General features: G+C 43.2%; 1 protein-coding gene across 4 annotated transcripts in view; it reads left to right on the top strand.

Moving 5' to 3' along the window:
* CARMIL2 (capping protein regulator and myosin 1 linker 2) overlaps window positions 1–20,940 on the top strand; it is a 75,191-nt gene extending 54,251 nt beyond the window's left edge. For 3 of the 4 annotated variants that reach the window (XM_081962933.1, XM_081962931.1, XM_081962932.1), the window contains exons 32-40: window positions 2,471–2,574; window positions 4,628–5,033; window positions 7,186–7,305; window positions 10,740–10,776; window positions 12,811–12,882; window positions 14,288–14,638; window positions 16,152–16,259; window positions 17,893–17,997; window positions 18,804–20,938. In XM_081962933.1, the coding sequence (XP_081819059.1) occupies window positions 2,471–2,574; window positions 4,628–5,033; window positions 7,186–7,305; window positions 10,740–10,776; window positions 12,811–12,882; window positions 14,288–14,638; window positions 16,152–16,259; window positions 17,893–17,997; window positions 18,804–18,967 (1,467 nt within the window). In that variant the 3' untranslated portion in view covers window positions 18,968–20,938. Of the gene's footprint in view, window positions 1–2,470; window positions 2,575–4,627; window positions 5,034–7,185; window positions 7,306–10,739; window positions 10,777–12,810; window positions 12,883–14,287; window positions 14,639–16,151; window positions 16,260–17,892; window positions 17,998–18,803 lie in introns of all 4 variants that reach the window. The other variant, XM_081962934.1, reaches the window with a different exon arrangement.
* The last annotated feature ends 628 nt before the right edge of the window (window positions 20,941–21,568 follow it).

Here is a 21,568-nt window from a genome sequence, read left to right as displayed (position 1 = left end):
TTCGGAAGGAGGCGTGCCAATCTTCACTACTCTTCTTGTTCACAAGAGTTCCAATTTCACGGAGGTGTCAAACTTGTTAAAACTCTCCACTGTCGCCATACATCTACTGATGCCTCACCATATGCAGAATTAAAATTTATTTCCCTAAGATTTCTAGTTAAAAATAAGCTCTTGGGGAATATGACAGCCTCCTTTGGTTTTTTGTGTGTGTGTGGGTTTTTTTTGCAGTCAGATGACAAGTCTGTGTAGATACTCCTTTAATTCACAAGGGTGAAAGGCAGTCTGTGGTGTAATTTCAGGAAGGCTCAAATTGGCATTAAACTTGGGAAAATAGCCAACGCCTCCTCTGTGTGCTGATTTTTTTTTTTAATTAGAGACAATCTGGGTTGCCAGAGAAGTTATAAAGCTCAGAACATCCTCTGCAGATATCCATGGAAGGAAACAATGATAGAACACGATCAGAAGTGTGTGTATGAGAGAGAGAGCGGTAGAGAGGGAGGGAGGGAGGGAGAGATAAAATGAGAGAGTTCTAGTACTGGGGTTAATATAGAACTAGAAATCTTGTACTATATCTTCATCTTTTAAGGACCCCATAATCCCTTGCGGGGTAGAGTCGGTGCAAGTGAATGGAGCTAGCAGAGTGTTTGAATGGCCCGATGCCTTTCCTGTCACCAATGCGGAGTTTTGTTCAGTAGATATATTCTCAGTGTGCCCAGAGAGAGAAATATCCGCCTCTACCCTTGTACTATATACATTTATAAATTCATGGTTGTGTCAATGCACGTAGAAAACAGACAAAAGAAAAAGACCTAGTAGTCCATCAAGTCTGCCCTTTGAGTTTTTTTTTTTTTTGTTTAATACATTTATTATTTTTTAATACAGGCAGTCCTCGACTTATAACCGCAATGGCACCCAGAATTCATGTTGCTAGGCGAAACATTTGTCAAGTGAGCTTTGCCCCATTTTATGACCTTTCTTGCCATAGTTGTTAAGTGAATCTGACCTTCCCATCCTTGTTTAGGTCAAACAAAGTCAAGGGGGAGAGTCAGATTCACTTAATGACACCATATTTTGCTTAACAACCATGGCAAAAAAAGGATCATACAATCGGGCACAACTCAATTGCCTCCTTACTTAGCGATCAATGGCAAGTTGTGGTTGTAACTCAAGGAGTACCCGTATGGGGCAAAATGGGGCCAATTTTGATGGCGTGACCATATTATGAACATCTTCTCCCACTAGGCGATGTTGATACGGAGACCGGTTTTAATTGCGTAGCGCTGTGTCCTTTGTGGCTGTGGTTGGCGACCCAAATGATGCTGAATTATTGCTGAAATCAATGCAGCAGGTTGTCAGAATTAATTTATGTCTTATTGATTTTAATAGGACTTTAGCGCAGCTTGGATTTATGCCACATAATACAGTCATGCAAGAATCCCACTGAATGGGGGACCTTTCAGTTTAGTTCCTGGGGCTGTATACTGTTTACATAAACTAGTCTACAAAGTCCACTTGACTAGTACATTTTTTAAAAAATTTTGCAGCTTGTGTAATATTTAACACTTTACTTGCAGCAATCATACAATACAATAATACAATAGCAGAGTTGGAAGGGACCTTGGAGGTCTTCTAGTCCAACCCCCTGCCTAGGCAGGAAACCCTATACCGTTTCAGACAAATGGCTATCCAACATCTTCTTAAAGACTTCCAGTGTTTGAGCATTCTCAACTTCTGGAGGCAACTTCTGTTCCACTGATTAATTGTTCTAACTGTCAGGAAATTTCTCCTCAGTTCTAAGTTGCTTCTCTCCTTGATTAGTTTCCACCATTGCTTCTTGTTCTACCCTCAGGTGCCTTGGAGAATAGCTTGACTCCCTCTTTGTGGCAGCCCCTGAGATATTGGAACACTGCTATCATGTCTCCCCTAGTCCTTCTTTCTATTAAACTAGACATACCCAGTTCCTGCAACTGTTCTTCATATGTTTTAGCCTCCAGTCCCCTAATCAACTTTGTTGCTCTTCTCTGCACTCTTTTTAGAGTCTCTACATCTTTTCTACATCGTGGAGACCAAAACTGAATGCAGTATTCTACATGTGGCCTTACCAAAGCATCATAAAGTGGTATTAACCCTTCATGTGATTTTGATTCTATCCCTCTGTTTATGCAGCCTAGAACTGTGCTGGCTTTTTTGGCAGCTGCTGCACACGGCTGGCTCATATTTAAATGGTTGTCCACTAGGACTCCAAGATCCATCTCACAGTTACAATATGATTGATGCAAGTAAAGTGCCCGAACCAGAGAGAACCAGCTGAATCCCACCTATGATGCTGACCTTCCTCATCCTTTTGGCATTCACAAAGCGTGCAGATTGGTGTGATGGAAAGTGCTATTCCATGTATCTTCTATGTTGTTTCCCTAAAATATCCCAAGAGCCCTAAATGGAGGAAACGTAATGATGATTCTTCTTCTAGGTCCAGCCGCCTGTGCGTGAGAACACAGAAGACAGAAGCATTTCCAGGTTGGATGAAGGCTTAGATGAATTCTTCACCAAGAAGGTGATCCATGAATATTTACCGTAAGTAAAGACTCCGTTGAGGCATTTCCAACAAGTGATAAATGGGGAGGTAGGCAAAGATGGGGACTTTTCACAGAACAGGGGATGGGAAGAAGGGGTACTTTGAGGCACAGGAGGAAGAGCTTCAACCAAAACAATATTTAGACCAAGGGTGTCCAACCTTGGCAACGTTAAAACATGTGGACTTCAACTTCCAGAATTCCCCAGCCCGACATGATCAGGTAAAAACAAGGCTCGTCACCATAGAATGCTGATGATAAATGTTGTTATGATTGAAGTCCTTTGATGTAGGAGAAAGGATGGCAGGAACTGGGGGCGGAGTAAAAAGGGAGATCAGCCTAGAATCCCTGCATAGTCATAAATGAGTTAAATCCAACTCAAAAACCTGTTTCCCAATGAATAGTGACAGCATCAAGCCATACAATGGAACAAGCAGAGCAGTTTGCCTGGCTTCTACTGTAAAAGTAGTAAAAGTCTGTGTTTTGGGGCTATGTATGCAAAGCTAGTCTCCTTAATACTACCACCAAGGCTTTTATGAATGGAGATGGAGGGTTGGATTAGAAGATCTTCAAGGGCCTTCCAACCCTAAGATTTTGTATTCTATGTTCTCATCCCTATGTTGTGGCCCGCCAGCAGAGCTGGCAGCAGAGTAGGACAGTGGGGAGGATGGGGAGGAGCATGGGCCAGTCCTGGAGGCTGGGGAAGGCTCGGACGAGGGCTCTGTATCGGGGGCAGAGAGGTGGCCAAGGCCGTCTGGCAGTTCTCAGCTGCCTTTGGAGCTAGACAGCAGTGAGACAGAGGAACAGCTGGAGCCTGTTCCCAGTGTGCGCACGCGCAGAGCTGCCAGAAGAAAAGAACAGCTCAGAAATCAGGGTCGACTTGAGAGTAAAGTCACAGGTGGAAGGTGATTGCTCTCTCCCATAGGAAATAAAAGAGGAGCGAAAGGGGAGGGGGCTTTTGCAGGAAACAATTCATTCAGTCGGTTGTTAGATTCATTTCAGGAGTGTGAAGATCTGTCCGTTAACCTCAGAGACTCTGTGCCAAGTCTTTCCTTGCACAGACTGCGTTTGGAAAATATTTACATGTCAGCTGTCCAAGATAGATAAGGCCTTTAGTCCTAAATATTCCTTTGAAAGACTGTTTAACAGGCCTTTGCTGAATGTGAATGAGAGGAATTCACATTTGTTTAATAAAAGGGGTTTTGTCAGGACCAGGACTCTGCCTCGTGCTTTTTTGGGAAGCCTAGCTCAGAACCCCCATCAGATATAGGTTGATCATATTAGTACCAATGTTGTTCTTCTTCCAAATAGTACATCCAAAGCCTTATGGACATATTTTTGACAATGGTGACTCAGCTACTTAACCTCTTGATTCATTCTCCCCACCCTATATAATATTGCAAGTAATTCTGGGGAAGAAAGGGAAAACAGAAAAGAAAATATTAAATATGTAAGTATATATTCAAAAATGAGATATAAAAGGGGAAAACATAACTAGAGCAGGTAAGAGAATAAGAAATGATACTAAATTATATTTGGGTTGGCGGAAATACCATCCTAAGGAAACATAAACTGACTTTTGAAATATACACCAACAATAATAGAAAAAGAAAGGGAGAAAGGAGGAGAGAACGAAAGGAAGATGGGGGAAGGAAGAAAGAGGTAAGGAGAGGAGGATGGTAGGGAGAGGAAGAGAAGGAGAGAGGGTAGGAAGGGGAAGAGGAAGAGCAGGAGTAGGAGAAAGGCAAGGGAAGAAGGAAGGGGAAGGAGAGGAGGAAGGAAGAAAGTAGAGAAGGGAGGAAGGGAAAAAAGAAAGGAAAAACAAGGAGGTGTTACAAAAGAAGGAAGGGATGGTAAATAACGCAACCCAAAATGTACATTATAACTTATTAAATGAAATAATAAATGTGTAAGAATGACAAATGTAAAGAAGAATAACAATTGTGTGAACGTATACTTAAAATGATATGTAAGAGAATAAAAAATATATAAAAAATGCTTTGAAAAAAATAATAATATTGCAAGTAATTCCATGCTTCCTTTCCTTCCCGCAGTCCTACTTCCTTGGAAACCTCTCCCACGGCAGTCGCATCGCCCTCTTCTGGTTCTCGAACCTTGAAAAAGAAAATTGGACACTTCTTTGCCTTCAAGAAGCCGAAGTCAAGTCGGGGGGCCAAGTCCGAGAAAGACTCCGAGGGTAGTCCCTCACCAGCAAGGGGCAGGAAGCTGATGCTCAGTGACATTTTAAGGACCCCCAGCAAAGCCAGCGATTCGGCCAAAGCGCTAAGCAAATCTGAAGAAGGGGGCCTGGCTGGGGAGAACAGAGGCTACCTGGAACAAAGCCAGACCCCGGATAGCGCACGCAGGGCCAGGCCCAAGTACTCCCGAGAAGGGAAGTCTCAGTCCTTGATACTCTTGTCAGGAGAAGAGACAGAGGGACTTGGTGTCAGGCATGAGAAGGTGAGTCCCTTCTTGGATGTCGTCATCGGTAGCTCTGCAGTTATTTGTTCCTCTTTCCTTCCACCATGGAACTCAAGGTGGGGAACTCAAGGAGGCTTCTGCTTAGCACATGAAGAGTCCATGTTCTCTAAAAAATGGAAAGTAGGAAATTTTTGGCGGAGCGGACTTGTCAATGGTAACTTGGTAGATTCACCAACCAACCCAACTGAACTTCGCAGGGCCTATAGTTACTTGGAAGTCGCTAGAATGTGTCCTTTTGAGGGTGATCTTCTGGCAGTGGGTGAAGGAGACCATGTGGACATGCAACAATATTTAGGCAATTATCCTGAGATGATCATTGTTCTGTTTTATGGAGGAGCTGTATTGTAGGGGAATTGCCTTCCCTGCCTGGTCATGCCTTAGGAAACAGCTGGGATGGTGTTAGCAGCTCCAAGTTTATTGAACAATGCTCTTCTGTAGAAACAGAAAAAATGACATTTCTTGGTGTCACAAAACAAGGAACAAACGTGGATGGAGTTGAATGTTATCTGGCTGGCAGCAATGATGGTTTGTGGGAAAAAAGGCACCTCAGTCTACTTTGACTTAAAAAGGAGAACATTTGTAGCTCAAGGTTGCAATGAGGGCTCCTTGGTTCTCTCCTGCTTTGGTTGTTTTTTTTGCAGATGTTTCCGTACTCAAACTAGTTAACATCATCCGTGCTAGTCACTAGCACTAACACTGATGATGTTACCTGGTTTAGGTAATGAAACGTCTGCAAGAAAATTATCCAGTTCAGAAACCACCAACAATTTGTTTGTGTCCGTAGCAGAATCCCAGAGGGATGATTTCAGAAAAGATCTCCCCTGAAAATGCAAAAAATAAAATAAAATTCAGTGTGGCAGTTATATTAGTGGCTGTTACGTAACAACGGCTTCTGATATGTGAACCGAAGTCATATTGATTATGGGGAGAGTGTTAACTTTCTTTTTTCTTTTTAATATTTTTTTTTATTTTTGAATTTATTTATTTATTTATTTATTTATTTATTTATTTATTTATTATTCATGCTTCTAGACCGCCCCCTCTCCCAAAAGGGACTCGGGGCGGTGTACAGTCCATGCAAAATATATCAAAATACAATAAAAATTGAATATGTACAGTTGGAATGGAGGAGGTTAAAAATGGAATTAAAAGAACTGTACAAAGCAATATATATAAATATAGGATTTTGAACCCCTAAAACACACACAATAAGTTAAAAACAATACCCCTAAAATAACCAGTTAATACATTTGCCAGGAGGGACAGTTGTAATTATGCCAGGCCTGCTAATCGGAACAGGTGAGTCTTCAATTTTTGCCGGAAGGAGCGGAGGTCAGTAGTGGTTCTAATGTCGGGGGGGAGGTCATTCCAGAGGGTTGTGTTTGAATAAACACAAACAGACAAAACACAACAAACACCACAAAAACATCTTCCATTACAAATTGTAAAAAGTGTGTCAATTGGTTACAAAGAGCTTTTGTGCATCCCTTCCACAGTCATCACCTACGATTCATATCAAGCTATATATTTTAAATCAAATATATTTATATATATTACTATCACCATACCTCAATCTTCATATGACTAAAATTGTTTTTACGTCCCTTTATATAAAATATTCCAAAATTTAAAGCAAAACCACATGATGGCATTCCGTTATCTATTTTCAATATCATCCAGCAACATTACATCTTTATAACACTTTCTAAATAAAAATTAATTATGTTTAATAATAAAGTTTCTAAACCTCCTTTCTTAATCACTGTTTACAATTTATATCCCGTTTCCCTTTTGTCATGTCAATACAAATATAACATTGTTATTATCAATCATTTGTTTTAAACAATATCCGTCATCATTTCAATATTATTATTTTTTGGTCTTAGTTTAACTAAATTTGACTTACTCTTTTTTCTAAATATGATAAGCTTTCATACATAACAGAGTTTCTAAACTTCCTTTCATGATCACCATTTAGAATTTATACCAAATTTCCTCTTATCAATCAATACGTACACGTACATTGTTATTATCAATTATTCATCCAATTATATCCATTATCACTTCATTTTTTAACATAATGCTCAAATTTTAACTAACAGGTGTTAACTTTCAATGTTTTGTCCGACAGAAGCGGTCCTTTGAGAAAAGCGATGGGGAGCTGCCCAGTTCCTTTGAACAGCGGGTCCATGTTATGCTGCATCGGATTGGGGTCACCAAGGTGTTGTCTTCCGAAGGCAAAAAGAAACAGGTAAGCCACAGAATATTGGACATTCGTCTAAACAAGGCTAGAACTCACTGTCTCCCGGTTTGTAGCCTGATGCCTTAACCACTGCATCAACCTGAGCTCTCTGTACTTTAAAAACAAAAACAAAAGAATTCTTTACTGGCCAAGTGTGGTTGGACAAGGGATTGGTCTTTGGTGCATAAGCTCTCAGTGTACATAAGGAGAAAAAAATACATTCATGAAGAATAAAAAGATGCAACACTCAGTGTTGTAGTCATGGGTTATTAATAAGCTATCAAATCGTACTAGGAAACTAAATAAAACAATATAAATTGAAAGATACAAGAAACATGGTTATAGCCCAGTGGTACCGGAGCCTGCCCGGAGCACCGGGTACCGTTCCGGTACGGTGTTCCGGAGGGCCCACCCACCCGCCCGCACTCCTTACCTGTCCTTTAAAGCCTTCAACACTTCCGCGCAGGCGCATGGCGCATACAGCACCTGCGCGACGCTCCACTGAGCAGCTGGAGCGTCGCAGAGGCTTGCAGAGGCGTCACTGGAAGGTAAGACACATTCCTGCCACATGCGTTCATGTGGAGGACGCCGGGCCCCGTTGCAACCGTTCCGGTTGCAAAGGGATCCGAAACCCATCACTGTTATAGTCATAAGTGGGGAGAGACAGATACTAGGAAGGAAGAGAAGAAGAATAGTAATACAGCCTTAGTACATTATTGGGCAGTGTGTTGGGAATTAGTTGTTAAGTAGAATGATGGTGTTCAGGAAAAAAAGCTGTCCTTGTGTCTAGTTGTCTTGGAGTGCAGTGCTCTTTAGCGTTGTTTTGAGGGTGGGAGTTGAAACAATTTATGTCCAAGATGTGAGGGGTCTGTACATATTTTCACAGCCCTCTTTTTGACTCGTGCAGTGTACAGGTCCTCAATGGAAGGCAGGTTGGAGGCAATTGTTTTTTTCTGCAGTTCTAATTATCCCTTGAAGTCTGTTTCTGTCTTGTTGGGTTGCAGAGCCAAACCAGACAGTTATGGAGGTGCAGATGACGGAACTCAATAATTTCTCTGTAGAACGGAATCAGCAGCTCTTTGGGCAGTTTGAGCTTTCTGAGTTGGGGCAGTTCCCTTTCCAGGAAGTAAAACCCCACCGACGACACCAGGACTTAACATGACGCAGTGCCAATTCTGAAAGGTTTCCATTTGCCAGTTGGGCAAATGGAAGAAATGTTTTCCTGTGGGTTGTTATGGAAGCAAATGTTCCAAAATAACCTTCTATTGTAGCCTCTTGGTTGACTGATACGCCACTTTCCTGAGCGGAGGGCGTCCTGAGGAGTTCGTTCATGCATATGAGCTGGCAGGATTATTCCAGATCAGCCTGGCCTACCCAGAGCCCTCCGTCGTGCTGCACTGCCAAGATGCAGAACTCTGAGTTGTGCTAGAAGATGCCAAGATTAGGAAAAGATTAAGTTCTTTTGGCAAAAAAAAGTGTACAGTGAGGGGGCATGGATCTGTCTGATTCCAGGAAACAGTTGGGATCCATCACTAAACGGGCATTGAATGTGATAATATAAAAGAACAATACAGAATAGAATAGAAATAGAAATAGAAATAATAGGAATAGAAATAATAGGAATAGAATATAGAATAGAATAGAAATAATAGGAATAGAATAGAATGTAGAATAGAATACAAAATGGAATAGAATAGAAATAGAAATAATAGGAATAGAAATAATAGGAATAGGAATAGAATATAGAATAGAATAGGAATAGAATATAGAATAGAATAGAAATAATAGGAATAGAATAGAATGTAGAATAGAATACAAAATGGAATAGAATAGAAATAGAAATAATAGGAATAGAAATAATAGGAATAGGAATAGAATATAGAATAGAATAGAAATAATAGGAATAGAATAGAATATAGAATAGAATATAGAATAGAATACAAAATGGAATAGAATAGAATAGAAATAATAGGAATAGAATAGAATATAGAATAGAATACAAAATGGAATGGAATAGAAATAGAAATAATAGGAATAGAAATAATAGGAATAGGAATAGAATATAGAATAGAATAGAAATAGAAATATAAAAAATAGGAATAGAAATAATAGGAATAGGAATAGAATATAGGATAGAATAGAATATAGAATAGAATATAGAATGGAATGGAATAGAAATAGAAATAATAGGAATAGAAATAATAGGAATAGGAATAGAATATAGAATAAAATAGAAGTAGAAATAGAAATAATAGGAATAGAATAGAATAGAATAGAATAGAATAGAATAAAAGTTGAAAGGCACCTTAGAGGTCTTCTAGTCCAATTCCCCGTTCAAGCAGGAAACCCTTAGAGTTCTGGGTGAACCTATTCTCAGTTTCATTGTAGAGGTCATGCCAGGTGCCCCTGTACTATAACTATAAGGATGTCACTTTCTCATATAAATGACATGTCAATTATGTAATTCATATCATTCGTGCAATAATGTCATAATGCACCTAACCTCACTTTCTCATCCCACTCATGGATGGCAATGACAATAGCAGAAGAGTTAAGGTTATGCTAGAATGGAATAGAACTTTATTCCCACACTGAATGTACACTAACCAGCATGCATTAAAATGAAATTGCGTTGCGTACAGCTCTCAAAGGGTCACCCATCCCCAATACACACTACATAAACATGGCAAAATAAATACATGCAAAATTATGCATGTACCAGGGGTGAAATGTTACTGGCTCGGACCAGTTTGCCCAAACCAGTAGTAAAAAATGCTACCGGTTCAGGCAAACTGGTATTTCCAACAATCAGCTGGGCAATGATCACCTGTGATGCGCGATTTATACTAGCTAGAATTGTTGGATTTCCTGCTTTCTAGCTAATCTGAATCAGCTGGCACAGCAGATCCCCCCCTCCCTCGCTGTTCTACTTACCTTTGCAGACTCGGAAGGCTTCAAAATGTTCCTTTTTTTAGTGCCGCGCGAGGGCGCCTCAGGCGCGCATGCATTCAAAACGCACGCTCAAGTAGCACACTCACCGAACCGGTAGCAGACTTCAGAGGATTACAACGCTGGCATATGCCCACATATATGCAACACAGAGAAACAACACAGTCTGGTTTGAATGTAAACCTGATCATGGTCAGCGAAACGAAGCTTGTGAGTTTACCAAACGGACGGATGGCTTAGGGAGCAAAGCTGCTCCAGGATCTGGTCGTCCTGCTAGAAATACTTCTATAAAGAAACTGATTTAAGTGCCACACTTATATCTATTCGGCGTGGTCCAATTAAAGTATAGTTTTTGCTTTTCTTCCTCTGAGGGCTCTTTCACTTCAGGCCCAGTTTGTTTCCCCCATTTTGGATAGAGTCTAATTTACAAGTAAAACGTTTATTAGAAACCATGTCCCTCCTGAGTGCTTGTATTATTTTGCATTCTTTTACAGAGCAAAGATGGGGAAATCAAAAAGGCCGGTTCTGACGGTGAGTAACGATCAATACTCTTTTCCCCCTCTCTTTACTACCTAGAGCAGCAGTCACCAACTGGTGGTCCGCGAGAAAGTTTTGGTGGCCTGCAGAAAAATTATTTGCATTTTTTTATATTGCACTAATTCAGGGGTCCCCAAACTACGGCCCCTGGGATGGATACTTGCAATGAATGTTTGTGTTGCTGCAGGGAGTCTCCCCTTTCGGGGTCTTTTTCCGTGGGTTGAAGGGGGTATGAAATTCCAACTTTCTGGGGTCTGCTTCAGCCTCCTGGTGGGGGGCTTTGGGCGAAGGCTGGAGGGAAGTGCCGCTGGTGGCAAAGAGCCGGAGGGCCTCGTTCCAATGGGACTGCATCATGGTCTGGAACTGGCTGACCATCTCAGCCCACTGAGCCTCCAGGGGCCGGTACCTGGCCTTGCACTCCCACAGGTCTTCCCTCTGCTTGGAAAGCCTATGCTCGTAGTCCTCAGTGAGGTGCTTCTGCTGAGCCTCCTTCTCTGTCAGATCCAACTTGAACTGAGCTGTTTTGCCAACTCTTTCTCATGGGGGCTGCTTAGCTCCAGCAACTGCTTCCTGTTGGGGCCTTAAGGAGCCTGGGCAGGGAAGCAAGGAGTGGGGAGTAGAGGGTGGCAAGGCGCCCTCGACGTGAGTGACATCGAGTTGGCCACGCCCACCCAGTCACATGACCACCTAGCCACGCCCACCCAGCCGGTCATTAGGCAGGTCATATTAGTGGTCCGCGGGATTTAAAATTATGGATTTAGTGGTCCCTGAGGTCCAAAAGATTGGGGACCCCTAAACTAGAGTTCAAGCTTTATTGGAAGCTTAAACAGCTGGTACCCAGTGAAGGAGTCCTTGATATGCCTTTTTGGGTTGAAACGGCAACCACAATAACACGAGATCCACTTGTGAACTTTCTAGCAAGAAAAGCCTGCCTTTCAAAACTTCTTTTAATTTTTTAAGCTGCAATGGACACAAGGGACGGTGTAACTTTTGAGCAGTCGTTAAACAAAACAGTTGTAAATCAAGAACTGTCCGTATCGCATTAAAGCAACATCCCAGGACAGATTTTATCATTAGGCATGTCACATGAATCCAGATTTTAAGCAGTGCTGGGTTGCAGATGGGCTGTGGGTTGTGGGTAAGACAATATAATGAGCTTGTAGGAATCTACCCAAGGGATCAGTTGGAACCCATATACTGTACTGCTACGCACTGCGAATAAGAATCCTATGACGGTATTTATTTTTAATCTCATTCATTCCCAGCATTTTCCCCATTGTTATAGAAATCCAGTAAAGGAGCTTCTTTAAAAATTCACCCTTAGCACTGATGATGTTACCTAGTTAGAGTAATGGAACGTCTTCAAGGAAACAAGCAAGCTCAAAAAGCACCGAGGGCCCTTCAAATTCACCGCTGTTTAGACCCAAACTGGCTTAATGTTTAATAAGATAGCCCTCACACATCCAAGCATACCTTCACGTACAGACTAACCAAGGTTTAGTCATGCTAGTTTTCTTCTCCTCGAAATCCTCGCTTGTGTTCTCACATGGCCCAAGTGCTGCGTAGGCTAACTTTAAAATCCCCTTTTGTGAACAGCTGTGTGTAGACCAGGGGTGTCAAACTCAAGGACCGCAGGCCAGATCCGGGCTACAGGTTGCTCAGATCTGGCCCGCAAGGCCATCCTGGGAAACAGCGAAGGACCGGCCCGCGGTGCCTCTGCCGGTGAAAACGGAGCTCAGGGGGGGGCATGCCAGTTTTTGCCGATAAAGCGCTGCAGGAGGCTGTCCCAGCCTAAAACGGAGCCACCACATGTGCCCCAGACACGAGTAATATTGAGATGGCCATACACACCTAGACACACATGCCCCCCCCCCCCTCCAGGTCAAACACAACTCTGATGCAGCTTTCAATGAAATTGAGTGTGACACCCCTCATGTGGACAATTACTAGTTTGATCAGCCTTCAGATAGATTCATCCCTTGATTCATCCCACTCCCTGAAGTATGACTGTTGGATTTTTGTTTTTAGGGGATATCGTAGATTGTTCTGCAGAATCTCCTCCATGCTCTTTGAAATCACGAACACACTCCATATCCACAGGTGAGCTTGGGAGAGGCAGACCATCTCATTTCCTTGGTACCTAATTTTTTTTTCATTCTCTCTTCTTTGCGAAGCCTGTGGGTTCAGTTGCTTGCTAATGAACCTTTCCCTGCAAACCCACAGTCCCAAAGTAGATGTGAGCCATTTAGGCGGACTGGTCAATGTCTATGCCAATTTTAATGAAGCAATTCAATTAAAATTTGTTCCCACCAAACCTACTGCCCTCCCTGAACGATTAGCATTTGACATTTGAGCTTAGACAAATATGCAAAACCCAGAAATCAAGGATTGGCCAGTGGATGAGGGAAGAGTGTTACAATTTTTAAGTGTTATGCTTGGGGCTTGATGGATATTGTGGTTTAATGGGGAGACCAATAACCACATGTGCAGCAACCATCTGGTTCCTTTGCCTATTTTGATTGGAGCTTCAGAGATGATAAAAAGCAGAAACACACCATGACTACAGCACCAGTGGATGGAGAACCATCCTAGTATCTTGGTTCATCTTGGTCACCACAATACAAAAAAAAGGTGTTAAAACTCTGAAAAGAGTGCAGAGAAGAGCAACAAGGATTATTAGGGGGCTGCAGGCTAAAACATATGAAGAACAGTTGCAGGAATTGGGTAGGTCTAGTTCAGCAGTCAGCAACCTGTGGCTCTGGAGCCGCATGAGGGCTCTTTCATCCCTCTGCTGCGGCTCCCTGTCGGCTCCACAATTGTTAGGGCTCTTGGTTAGGACAGGTAGAGGAAAAAAGACGCCACGCTAGGAGGAGACTCTATGGTGTGGGAACCAGACTTCCAGTCAGCAGAGTAAAAAGGACACAGCGCTAGGAGGAGACTCTCTGGTGGGGGAACCAGACTTCCAGTCGGCTTCAGAATTGAACCGGGGGAGGGAGGGATTCTGGTTAGGACCTTTGTGGCTCTTTGAGTGTTTAAGGTTGCCGACCCCTGGTCTAGTTTAATGAAAAGAAGGACTAGGGGAGACATGATAGCATTGTTCCAATATCTCAGGGGTTGCCACAAAGAAGAGGGAGTCAAGCTATTCTCCAAAGCACCTGAGGGTAGGACGAGAAACAATGGATGGAAACTAATCAAGGAGAGAAGCAACTTAGAACTGAGGAGAAACTTCCTGACAGTTAGAACAATTAATCAGTGGAACGGCTTCCCTCCAGAAGTTGTGGGAGCTTAATCACTGGAGGTTTTCAAGAAGAGATTGGACAACCGTTTGCCTGAAGTGGTGTAGGGTCTCCTGCTTGAGCAGTGGATTGATCTAGAAGCCCGCCAAGGTTCCTTCCATCTGTTATTTTGGTAGGGCAACTCAAGCAGATGCATGTGGTGAAGTGGGAACGTAGATTCGGGTTTTTTTCTTTTAATGAGCTTGAGAACACAGGACGTTCTATTGCAGATCCTTCCGTCCGCACGGGATCTGCGGATCCCGTTGGCCGAGCAGGTACGGAGCCAAGTGGTGGATCCCTTGAGGGCCGACTTTCGTGGAAGGTTCTCGGGAAGCAGCTGAACGCCGAATTTAAGGGCAGGTGTTCAGAATTCAGCCCTTCGCCAAGAAGAGGTTTTGCCAATCAGGACCCAGCCGGAGCCCGGGAGCCAAAAGGGAGAGAGAGCTGGAGCAGCAGTTTGCCCAGGACTGGGAGAAGCACGGCTGCCCCTCTTCCCCTCAGGAGGACCAGCAATGCGGGCGAAGGACGGGCACCTGTTGAACTGCAGAATTCCTTTGCTCACTTGAACACGGTTGCTGGAGGTAGGTGAAACGGAGGCTGCGGACTTTCAACTTACCACGGCTTGTTTAGCGACTGAACTTACGACACCCCCTCTCCCCCTAAAGGTACGGGTGGTCCTCACCTTATGACCACAATAGAGCCCAAAATTTCTCTTGCTAAAGGTGAGATGTTTGCTAAGTGAGCTTCCCCCCACTCCCTGTTTTGCCACCTTCGTTGCCGCTGTTGTTGAGTGCATCCCTGCAGTCGATACGTTTAGTAACAAGGTTGTTAAGCGAATCTGGCAAATTTTGCTCATCCAAAGGTCGCAAAAGGGACGCTGAAACCGTCATAAATATGAGTCAGTTGCCAAGCTTCTGAATTTTGATCACATGATCATGGGGCTGCTACAAAGGTCACTAAGTGTGAAAAACGGTCATAAGTCACTTTTTTCAGTGCCATTGTAACTTTGAACGGTTGCTAAATGGACTGTTGTAAGTCAAGGACTACTTGTATTTGCAACCTGGCTTTGAGGTTCCAGCATCTACTTCCCCAAACCATGGTCATTGGGACTGCATTTTGAATGTTTGGCAACCAGCATGCCTTTATGGCTATTTGCAGGAGTGTGTATATTTGTGTGTGTGTGTGTGTGTTGACTCAACATACAACCATTCATTTAGGGACTTTTTGAAGGTGCAAAAGCACTTACAACCTGTCATGGCCCGTATGACTCTCACAACATCCTCATGGTCATACGATCAAAACGGGGGTGTTTGGCAATTGGCATGTATGTATGACCACTGCAGTGTCCCAGAGGGATGGCATCACTCTGTGGCTTTTGTGGCTTTGTGACAAAGTCTGTGGGGAAGCCAGTTTCACTTCACAACTTAACAACTGCAGCCACTCACTTAGCACTGTGGCAAGAAAGATGATAAAACGGGGCAAAACTCACTCAGCCGCCATCTTGCTGAGCAAGTTGTGATCGTTAAGTCAAGGAAGGATACTTAAGTACAAATAGGCATGGCTCACTTAACTGCAGTTGGGAAATTGTGCTCCCAATTGTGGTTAAGTCAGGAACTTCCTCTATGCCTCAATTTGCTGGATACCTTTAATTTTTTTTGCAAAGGTAAAGGTTCCCCTCACAGCTGTGCTAGTTGTCCCTGACTCTAGGGGGCGGTGCTCATCCCCATTTCAAAGCCGATGAGTCAGCGTTGTCCAAAGACGTCTCTGTGCTCATGTGGCCGGCATGACTAAACGCTGAAGGCGCACAGAATGCTGTTACCTTCCCACCAAAGGTGGCCCCTATTTTTCTACATGCATTTTTACATGCTTTCAAACTGCTAGGTTGGGAGAAGCGGGAGCTCACTCGGTTACGCGGTGCTAGGGATTCGAACCGCCGAACTGCCGACCTTTCTCATCGACAAGCTCAGCGTCTTAACCACTGAGCCGCTGTGTCCCTTTTGCAAATGCACCACCCCCACCCCCGAATTTTTTACCTGCAACGGATTGATGCTTGCCTGCACCGCCGTTACGATTTTATTTGCTTCCGCTTTTCAGACAATCAGTTCAAACCCAAACCTCGTCTAAAGCCAGCGGTCAACCGAAGGGCCATGTCTGTTCACGAAGAACAGCTCAGGGACCAGGCTTGTGCGGCCGAGCTCCATCGTAAGTAAAGACTGACCAGGACATTCTTATGTAATTGAAAGACTTCCAAAAGAGGGTGGGGGGTAAATGTTGATTCAAAAGAAAATCTGGGATAGAATTCCCTTTCCAAGTCAATGTTTTCCTGTCATTTCGGATGTTGTGAATGTTTAAGAAGAGATGTCTCTATTGCCTGAAACGGCTTCCTTGTAATCATGCAAAGGGGAGGGGAGGGGAAATATGGAAATTTACAATGTTTAATCAGAGGGGCGGGGGGAAACGGTACAGAGCAATAATGCAGTATCTGTTAGAGCAGGGGTTGGCAACCTTAAACACTCAAAGAGCCACAAAGGTCCTAACCGGAAGCCCCCCATTCGATCCTGAAGCCAACTGGAAGTCCAGCTCCCCCACCAGAGTCTCCTCCTAGCACGGCATCCTTTTTCTTGTACCTGTCGAAAACCCTATCAATTGTCAAGTCAACCGGTGACAGGGAGCCGCAGCAGAAGAAGGAAAGAGCCACATGCAGCTCCAGAGCTGCACATTGCTGACCCCTGTGTTAGAGGAAAGATTTCTAGTGGGCCACTTCAATTTGCCATCCTTATTATGGGTTATTGCAGGGCTGTCAAACTCGCGCTCTGGGGGCTGGATGCGTCAGGTGCTGGCCACACCCATGCCCGGTTTAGCGAAGGGAGGAGGAAGTCATGACACATCACATGATGCTGCCATGACGGCACATGTTTGACACCCTGTATTGTTATTGTATCACAGAATGTAAATTGGCAGAGCGATTCATTTTCACCTTTGCCCTTTGTGCGTTGCAGGCTGAAGGATGGACAGGGGAAGGGAAGAGAAAGTACAATTGCCTGTTGATAATAGATGAGCAGACAATGATAGGAACCTGAAATACAGATAGTCCTTGACTTATGACCACAGTGGACAGCAGAATTTTCATTGCTAAGCAAAGCTTAAGCAAAGGTTAAGTGAGTCACACACACCTTTTATGAGTTTTGCCATGGTTGTTAAGCGAGTCATGGCAGTTGTTCAGTTAATCATGGGGTCCTTAAGCAAATCCAACTTAAAGATGTTAACGTTTCACTTCTACCATGTTTCCCCGAAAATAAGACAGGGTTTTATATTATTTGTTTGTGCCAAAAGACGCATTAGGGCTTATTTTTTGGTTAGGTCTTATTTTGGGGAAAATATGGCACTAATTGCACCCACCTAGCTGATGACCTTAACTGGGGCTTACTTTTGCCATAGGCCTTACATTACGAGCATCCTGAAAAATCATGCTAGGGTTTATTTTCCCACTGGGTCTTATTACCCATGATAAATAGCTGGGAAGAAAGACATAGGTTTTGTAGTGCATGTTTATTTTCATTCAGGTATAGACCTAGAAAAGTGCAGGAATTCAAAGTAATATAACTGTATCCTAAAGGATACAGGCTCTGGCCTGCAGCTGCTGCTATAGACTCAGAGCAGGAGCAGGTAAAAGTGGGGTGTCCTGCCCTCCCCACCAGTTGTGATGAAGCATGGTTTACATCACTGTCTGCCCTACATCCTGAATTAAACACAGCAAAACTGCCGGTCATACTTTTGTTCTGGATTGCAAGGTGTCCTTTCTGGATTTGGTTCACATGGCTTGTATTCCTTACAGATGCAAAAATCCCTCTTTGTTTGCAACGCTCCCCTATTCTGAAATGGAAGACTAAGCCCAAGTTGCTGTTGGAGACTGGACTATCTGCACCCTCGGATTCTCTAGGTAAGAGAGAGAGAAAACCCCAACTTTACTCTTCCTAGATATAAACTCATCTTCTGAATTGTAAACATCTCCCATGTCCATTCCAAAGTTTTAGGACAGGACTACATTGATCATTGTTAATAGCAATAGCACTTAGACTTGTATACCTCTTCAGAGGTTCACAGCCCTCTCTTAAGCGGTTTACAGAGTCAGCCTCTTGCCCCCAACAATCTCATTTTACCAACCTCGGAAGGATGGTAGGCTGAGTCAACCTTGAGCCGTGAGAATCGAACTGCTGGCAGTCGGCAGAGTTAGCCTGCAATACTGCATTCTAACCACTGCTCATCATGGATGGATGGATGAATGGATGGATGAAAGGATGGGCAACAACATTAGCACTTAGACTTATATACAGCTTCACAGTGCTTTACAGCCCTAAGTAGTTTACAGAGTCAGCCTATTGCCCCCAACAATCTGGGTCCTCATGTTACCCACCTTGGAAGGATGGAGGGCTGAGTCAACCTTGAGCCTGGTGAGCTTCGAACTGCCAAACTGCTGGCAGCCGGTGATCAGCAGAAGCAGCCTGCAGTACTGCACTCTAACCACCGCGCCACTACGGCTCACAATCAAAGCAGAGGTAGAATCACATAGAACCTATGATGCTCAGCCAACCTCCATTTAGTGCCCTATGTTGTTTGAAGAGCATTAAAGCATCTTTTGCATGAGGTTCTCTCAATTCTGATTTCTTGGGGTCCCCTTGCTTCTGGGAATTGGGCTGTTGTCAATCAATCCAGTTGTGTTGACCATTTGCGGGGACTTTTTTCTAGGCCCTCCCCCACAAGAACAGACTGTGGTGGACTCCGACTCAAGAGCAGAAACAGAAGAAGAGCTGTCCCAAGCTATAGAACAAACTCTAAAGAACGCACAAAATACAGCGTTAGACCAAAGAACTGCTGTGCCCCTCTCCAAGTCTCCAATACACGAGCATTGAATGATTCTGCATGATGGCTGCTCTATTGAAGGAGGACAGAGTGAAGGCTTACGGTTTGAAGCAACAGCCAGCGGCGAGGGTGCGAGTTCTTTGGTACAAGGATGAACAAGGGACCGGCCCTCCCATAGCTCCTTGGCTGGAAGAACTGGGATTTCCAGTGATGGATAGTGGCATCTAATCTCCTGCACGTCTTTCTGGATCGCCCCGTTTCATCTTTCATCCTTGTACACGCTCATCAAAGTGCCCAGTATTTTAACGGTTTGTGTGAGAAAAGCCAAAATCTCAAGTCTGCAGGAAATGGGTCTTTTCCAGCAGAAGTTGTACAGTTGGTACCAGATGGGACAAATGTGATAGTGCCAGAAACTCAGAACCACCAGCAGGCGGGATGGGGGTTGTTTTACATACACTAAACTTGCTTGCCTTGCATTGTATGTTTTGGAAGTTTGAGACTAGGCTAGTGTGTGGTTTGTAGGGGGAGTTAAAAGCAGGCACTCGTAGTTAAACCAGGTACATGTCTCTCATAGCAAACTTACTCCGCTGCTATCCTACACCATATTTGTCCTTAAGGTCTTATTTCCTTCTGTCCACATCCTTTTGCAGTCTAGGAACAATACTGGTATGCTAGAACCAATATTTGCTGGCACCAACGAGAGGCTTGGCGTAAACAAGGTAGGAGGCGCAGTATGCATCGTAGCAGCTTTCAGCCAGGTTAACCCAAAGGAGGTGGCAGCTCCTCCTGTCCACGATTAAATCTTTGAATTTGCAGTCCTTCCCATCTCGTTTATTCTGGTGTGATTAGGCCTCTCCTGTCAGCTCCGTTAACATTGCTCCAAGATTCAGAAGTGCTTTGCTGTGGCAGAGAAGATGGGAGGAATGGAGAAGACTTTTCGAATATCGTGGCATCACACCAAGCTTGGTGTTTCTGTTCAAACTCATTGTGAAGATGCTTAACCCATAGCCTTGTCTCACGAATCAGGATCTGCAGCCTTCTCCTTAAAGCAAACACCTTACCCTAAATCCATTGGCTTTCAAGGAGGCTCTAGGAAATAGTTTTTACAATATGAATCGCTTAACTTGTTACAAGCTCCTTACATCCGAAGCACTAGCACATAGACGAAAGGGTAAGTACATATTTCTCCACACTGATAGCCTGCAACTAAACCACTCTGTTAAATATAGTTACATACTCTGAAAAAAAAATTGCAGCTTTTTCGTAGAGTATTCGGTACTTTCACCACTAGCCTTTTTTTCAGACACTGGAAGGAAAAAATATGTGGTGCTCAGCTGATCTGAGTTATGTTCTCCAGAGGACTGGAAAGGTTATCTTTCAGTTGAGACATTCCCGGCCAACGGGGAAAGTTCAGAATCCCATCCTCTGAAGGTATTCTTTGAGGAAGACTGAAAAAAAGCTTTTGCTTCCGGCTATCCCTGAATTTGGATGGACAGAAGAAGGAAGAATTATGAACTGCACCACAGTTAAGATAAATGGAAGATATATGCAGATGTTCTCACAACAGTGTCCACTAGCGCAACGCCACATACACACGAACCTGTTTCCACACAGATAACATTTTGGCATAATGGTTCAATTACCAATCATCCTCAACCACAAGAGACGCTCAGTGGGAGTTGAGCTCCTTGTAACTGTACTTGGGTATCTGCCATCTAGTACCAGGTGATTATTGCATGCATCTTTTAAAAAATATTCTAGCACAAACAGCCAACTTATTTACATTAAGGTCCTTATTTTAAAGCAAAGAATCACAGAATTTTATTTTAACTTTCAAACTATGTTTGAGTGACTGTGCTCGAATCTGGAAAATTGGCACACAAGGTATATTTTTTATCGAGAGCTGTGCTGTTGTATTTTTCCTAATTTGTTTTGATTTTCGAAACATTTTATCAAGCATGTAAGCTATATGAAGTATTTTGTAATTAAATGAAAGGAGGAGATGACAAAAATGATTAAAAATAAGCATTTTAATTCACATTGATGCTGGCTTACAATTGTTTATTAACTTTATGGCATTTTTTTTTACAAATATATACCGTTGTAGAAACCATTCATCCCTTAAAGCAAGAAATGTTTAATTTGTGTAGCATTTCACTAGATTTTATTTCTATTAGAATACCAGATGTTTTACCTTCTTCCATGGTCTTTCTCAATGCCACCCTCAAGTTACCTTAATGACACACAGCATATATCTGTCTCCTGCAATGCTGTACAAATTTTAGTATCGCTTTCCTGCATAGTTATCTAATGAAGTGGATAGCAGACTGACAACAGACAAAAAAAGTTCTTTATAGAATTCTGAACTATGAAGGCTACAAGAAGCAATTACTTCCATTTCTTCATGTTGTAAAAGAGATAAAAGAGATTCATGAGTATCAAGCATAACCTGTAAATGGAACTTGCCACTTTAGAAGCATGAGGATATAAATCACTGGAGAATAACATCAGAGAGAGTTATTTGTCATCATGGTTTGCAGGCTTACTACTGAAATCTCACTCACTGCAACAAACCAGACTGGAAGGAGACCCATAAATGAAATGTTGTATTCTAGACTTCCCTGCATTGAAAACCACCATGTGGTTCTAGC

The sequence above is a fragment of the Natrix helvetica genome (genome assembly GCF_964273705.1).
Source record: "Natrix helvetica genome assembly, chromosome: 10".
Classification (NCBI taxonomy): domain Eukaryota; kingdom Metazoa; phylum Chordata; class Lepidosauria; order Squamata; family Natricidae; genus Natrix; species Natrix helvetica.
This window is presented reverse-complemented; position numbering and strand designations above follow the sequence as displayed.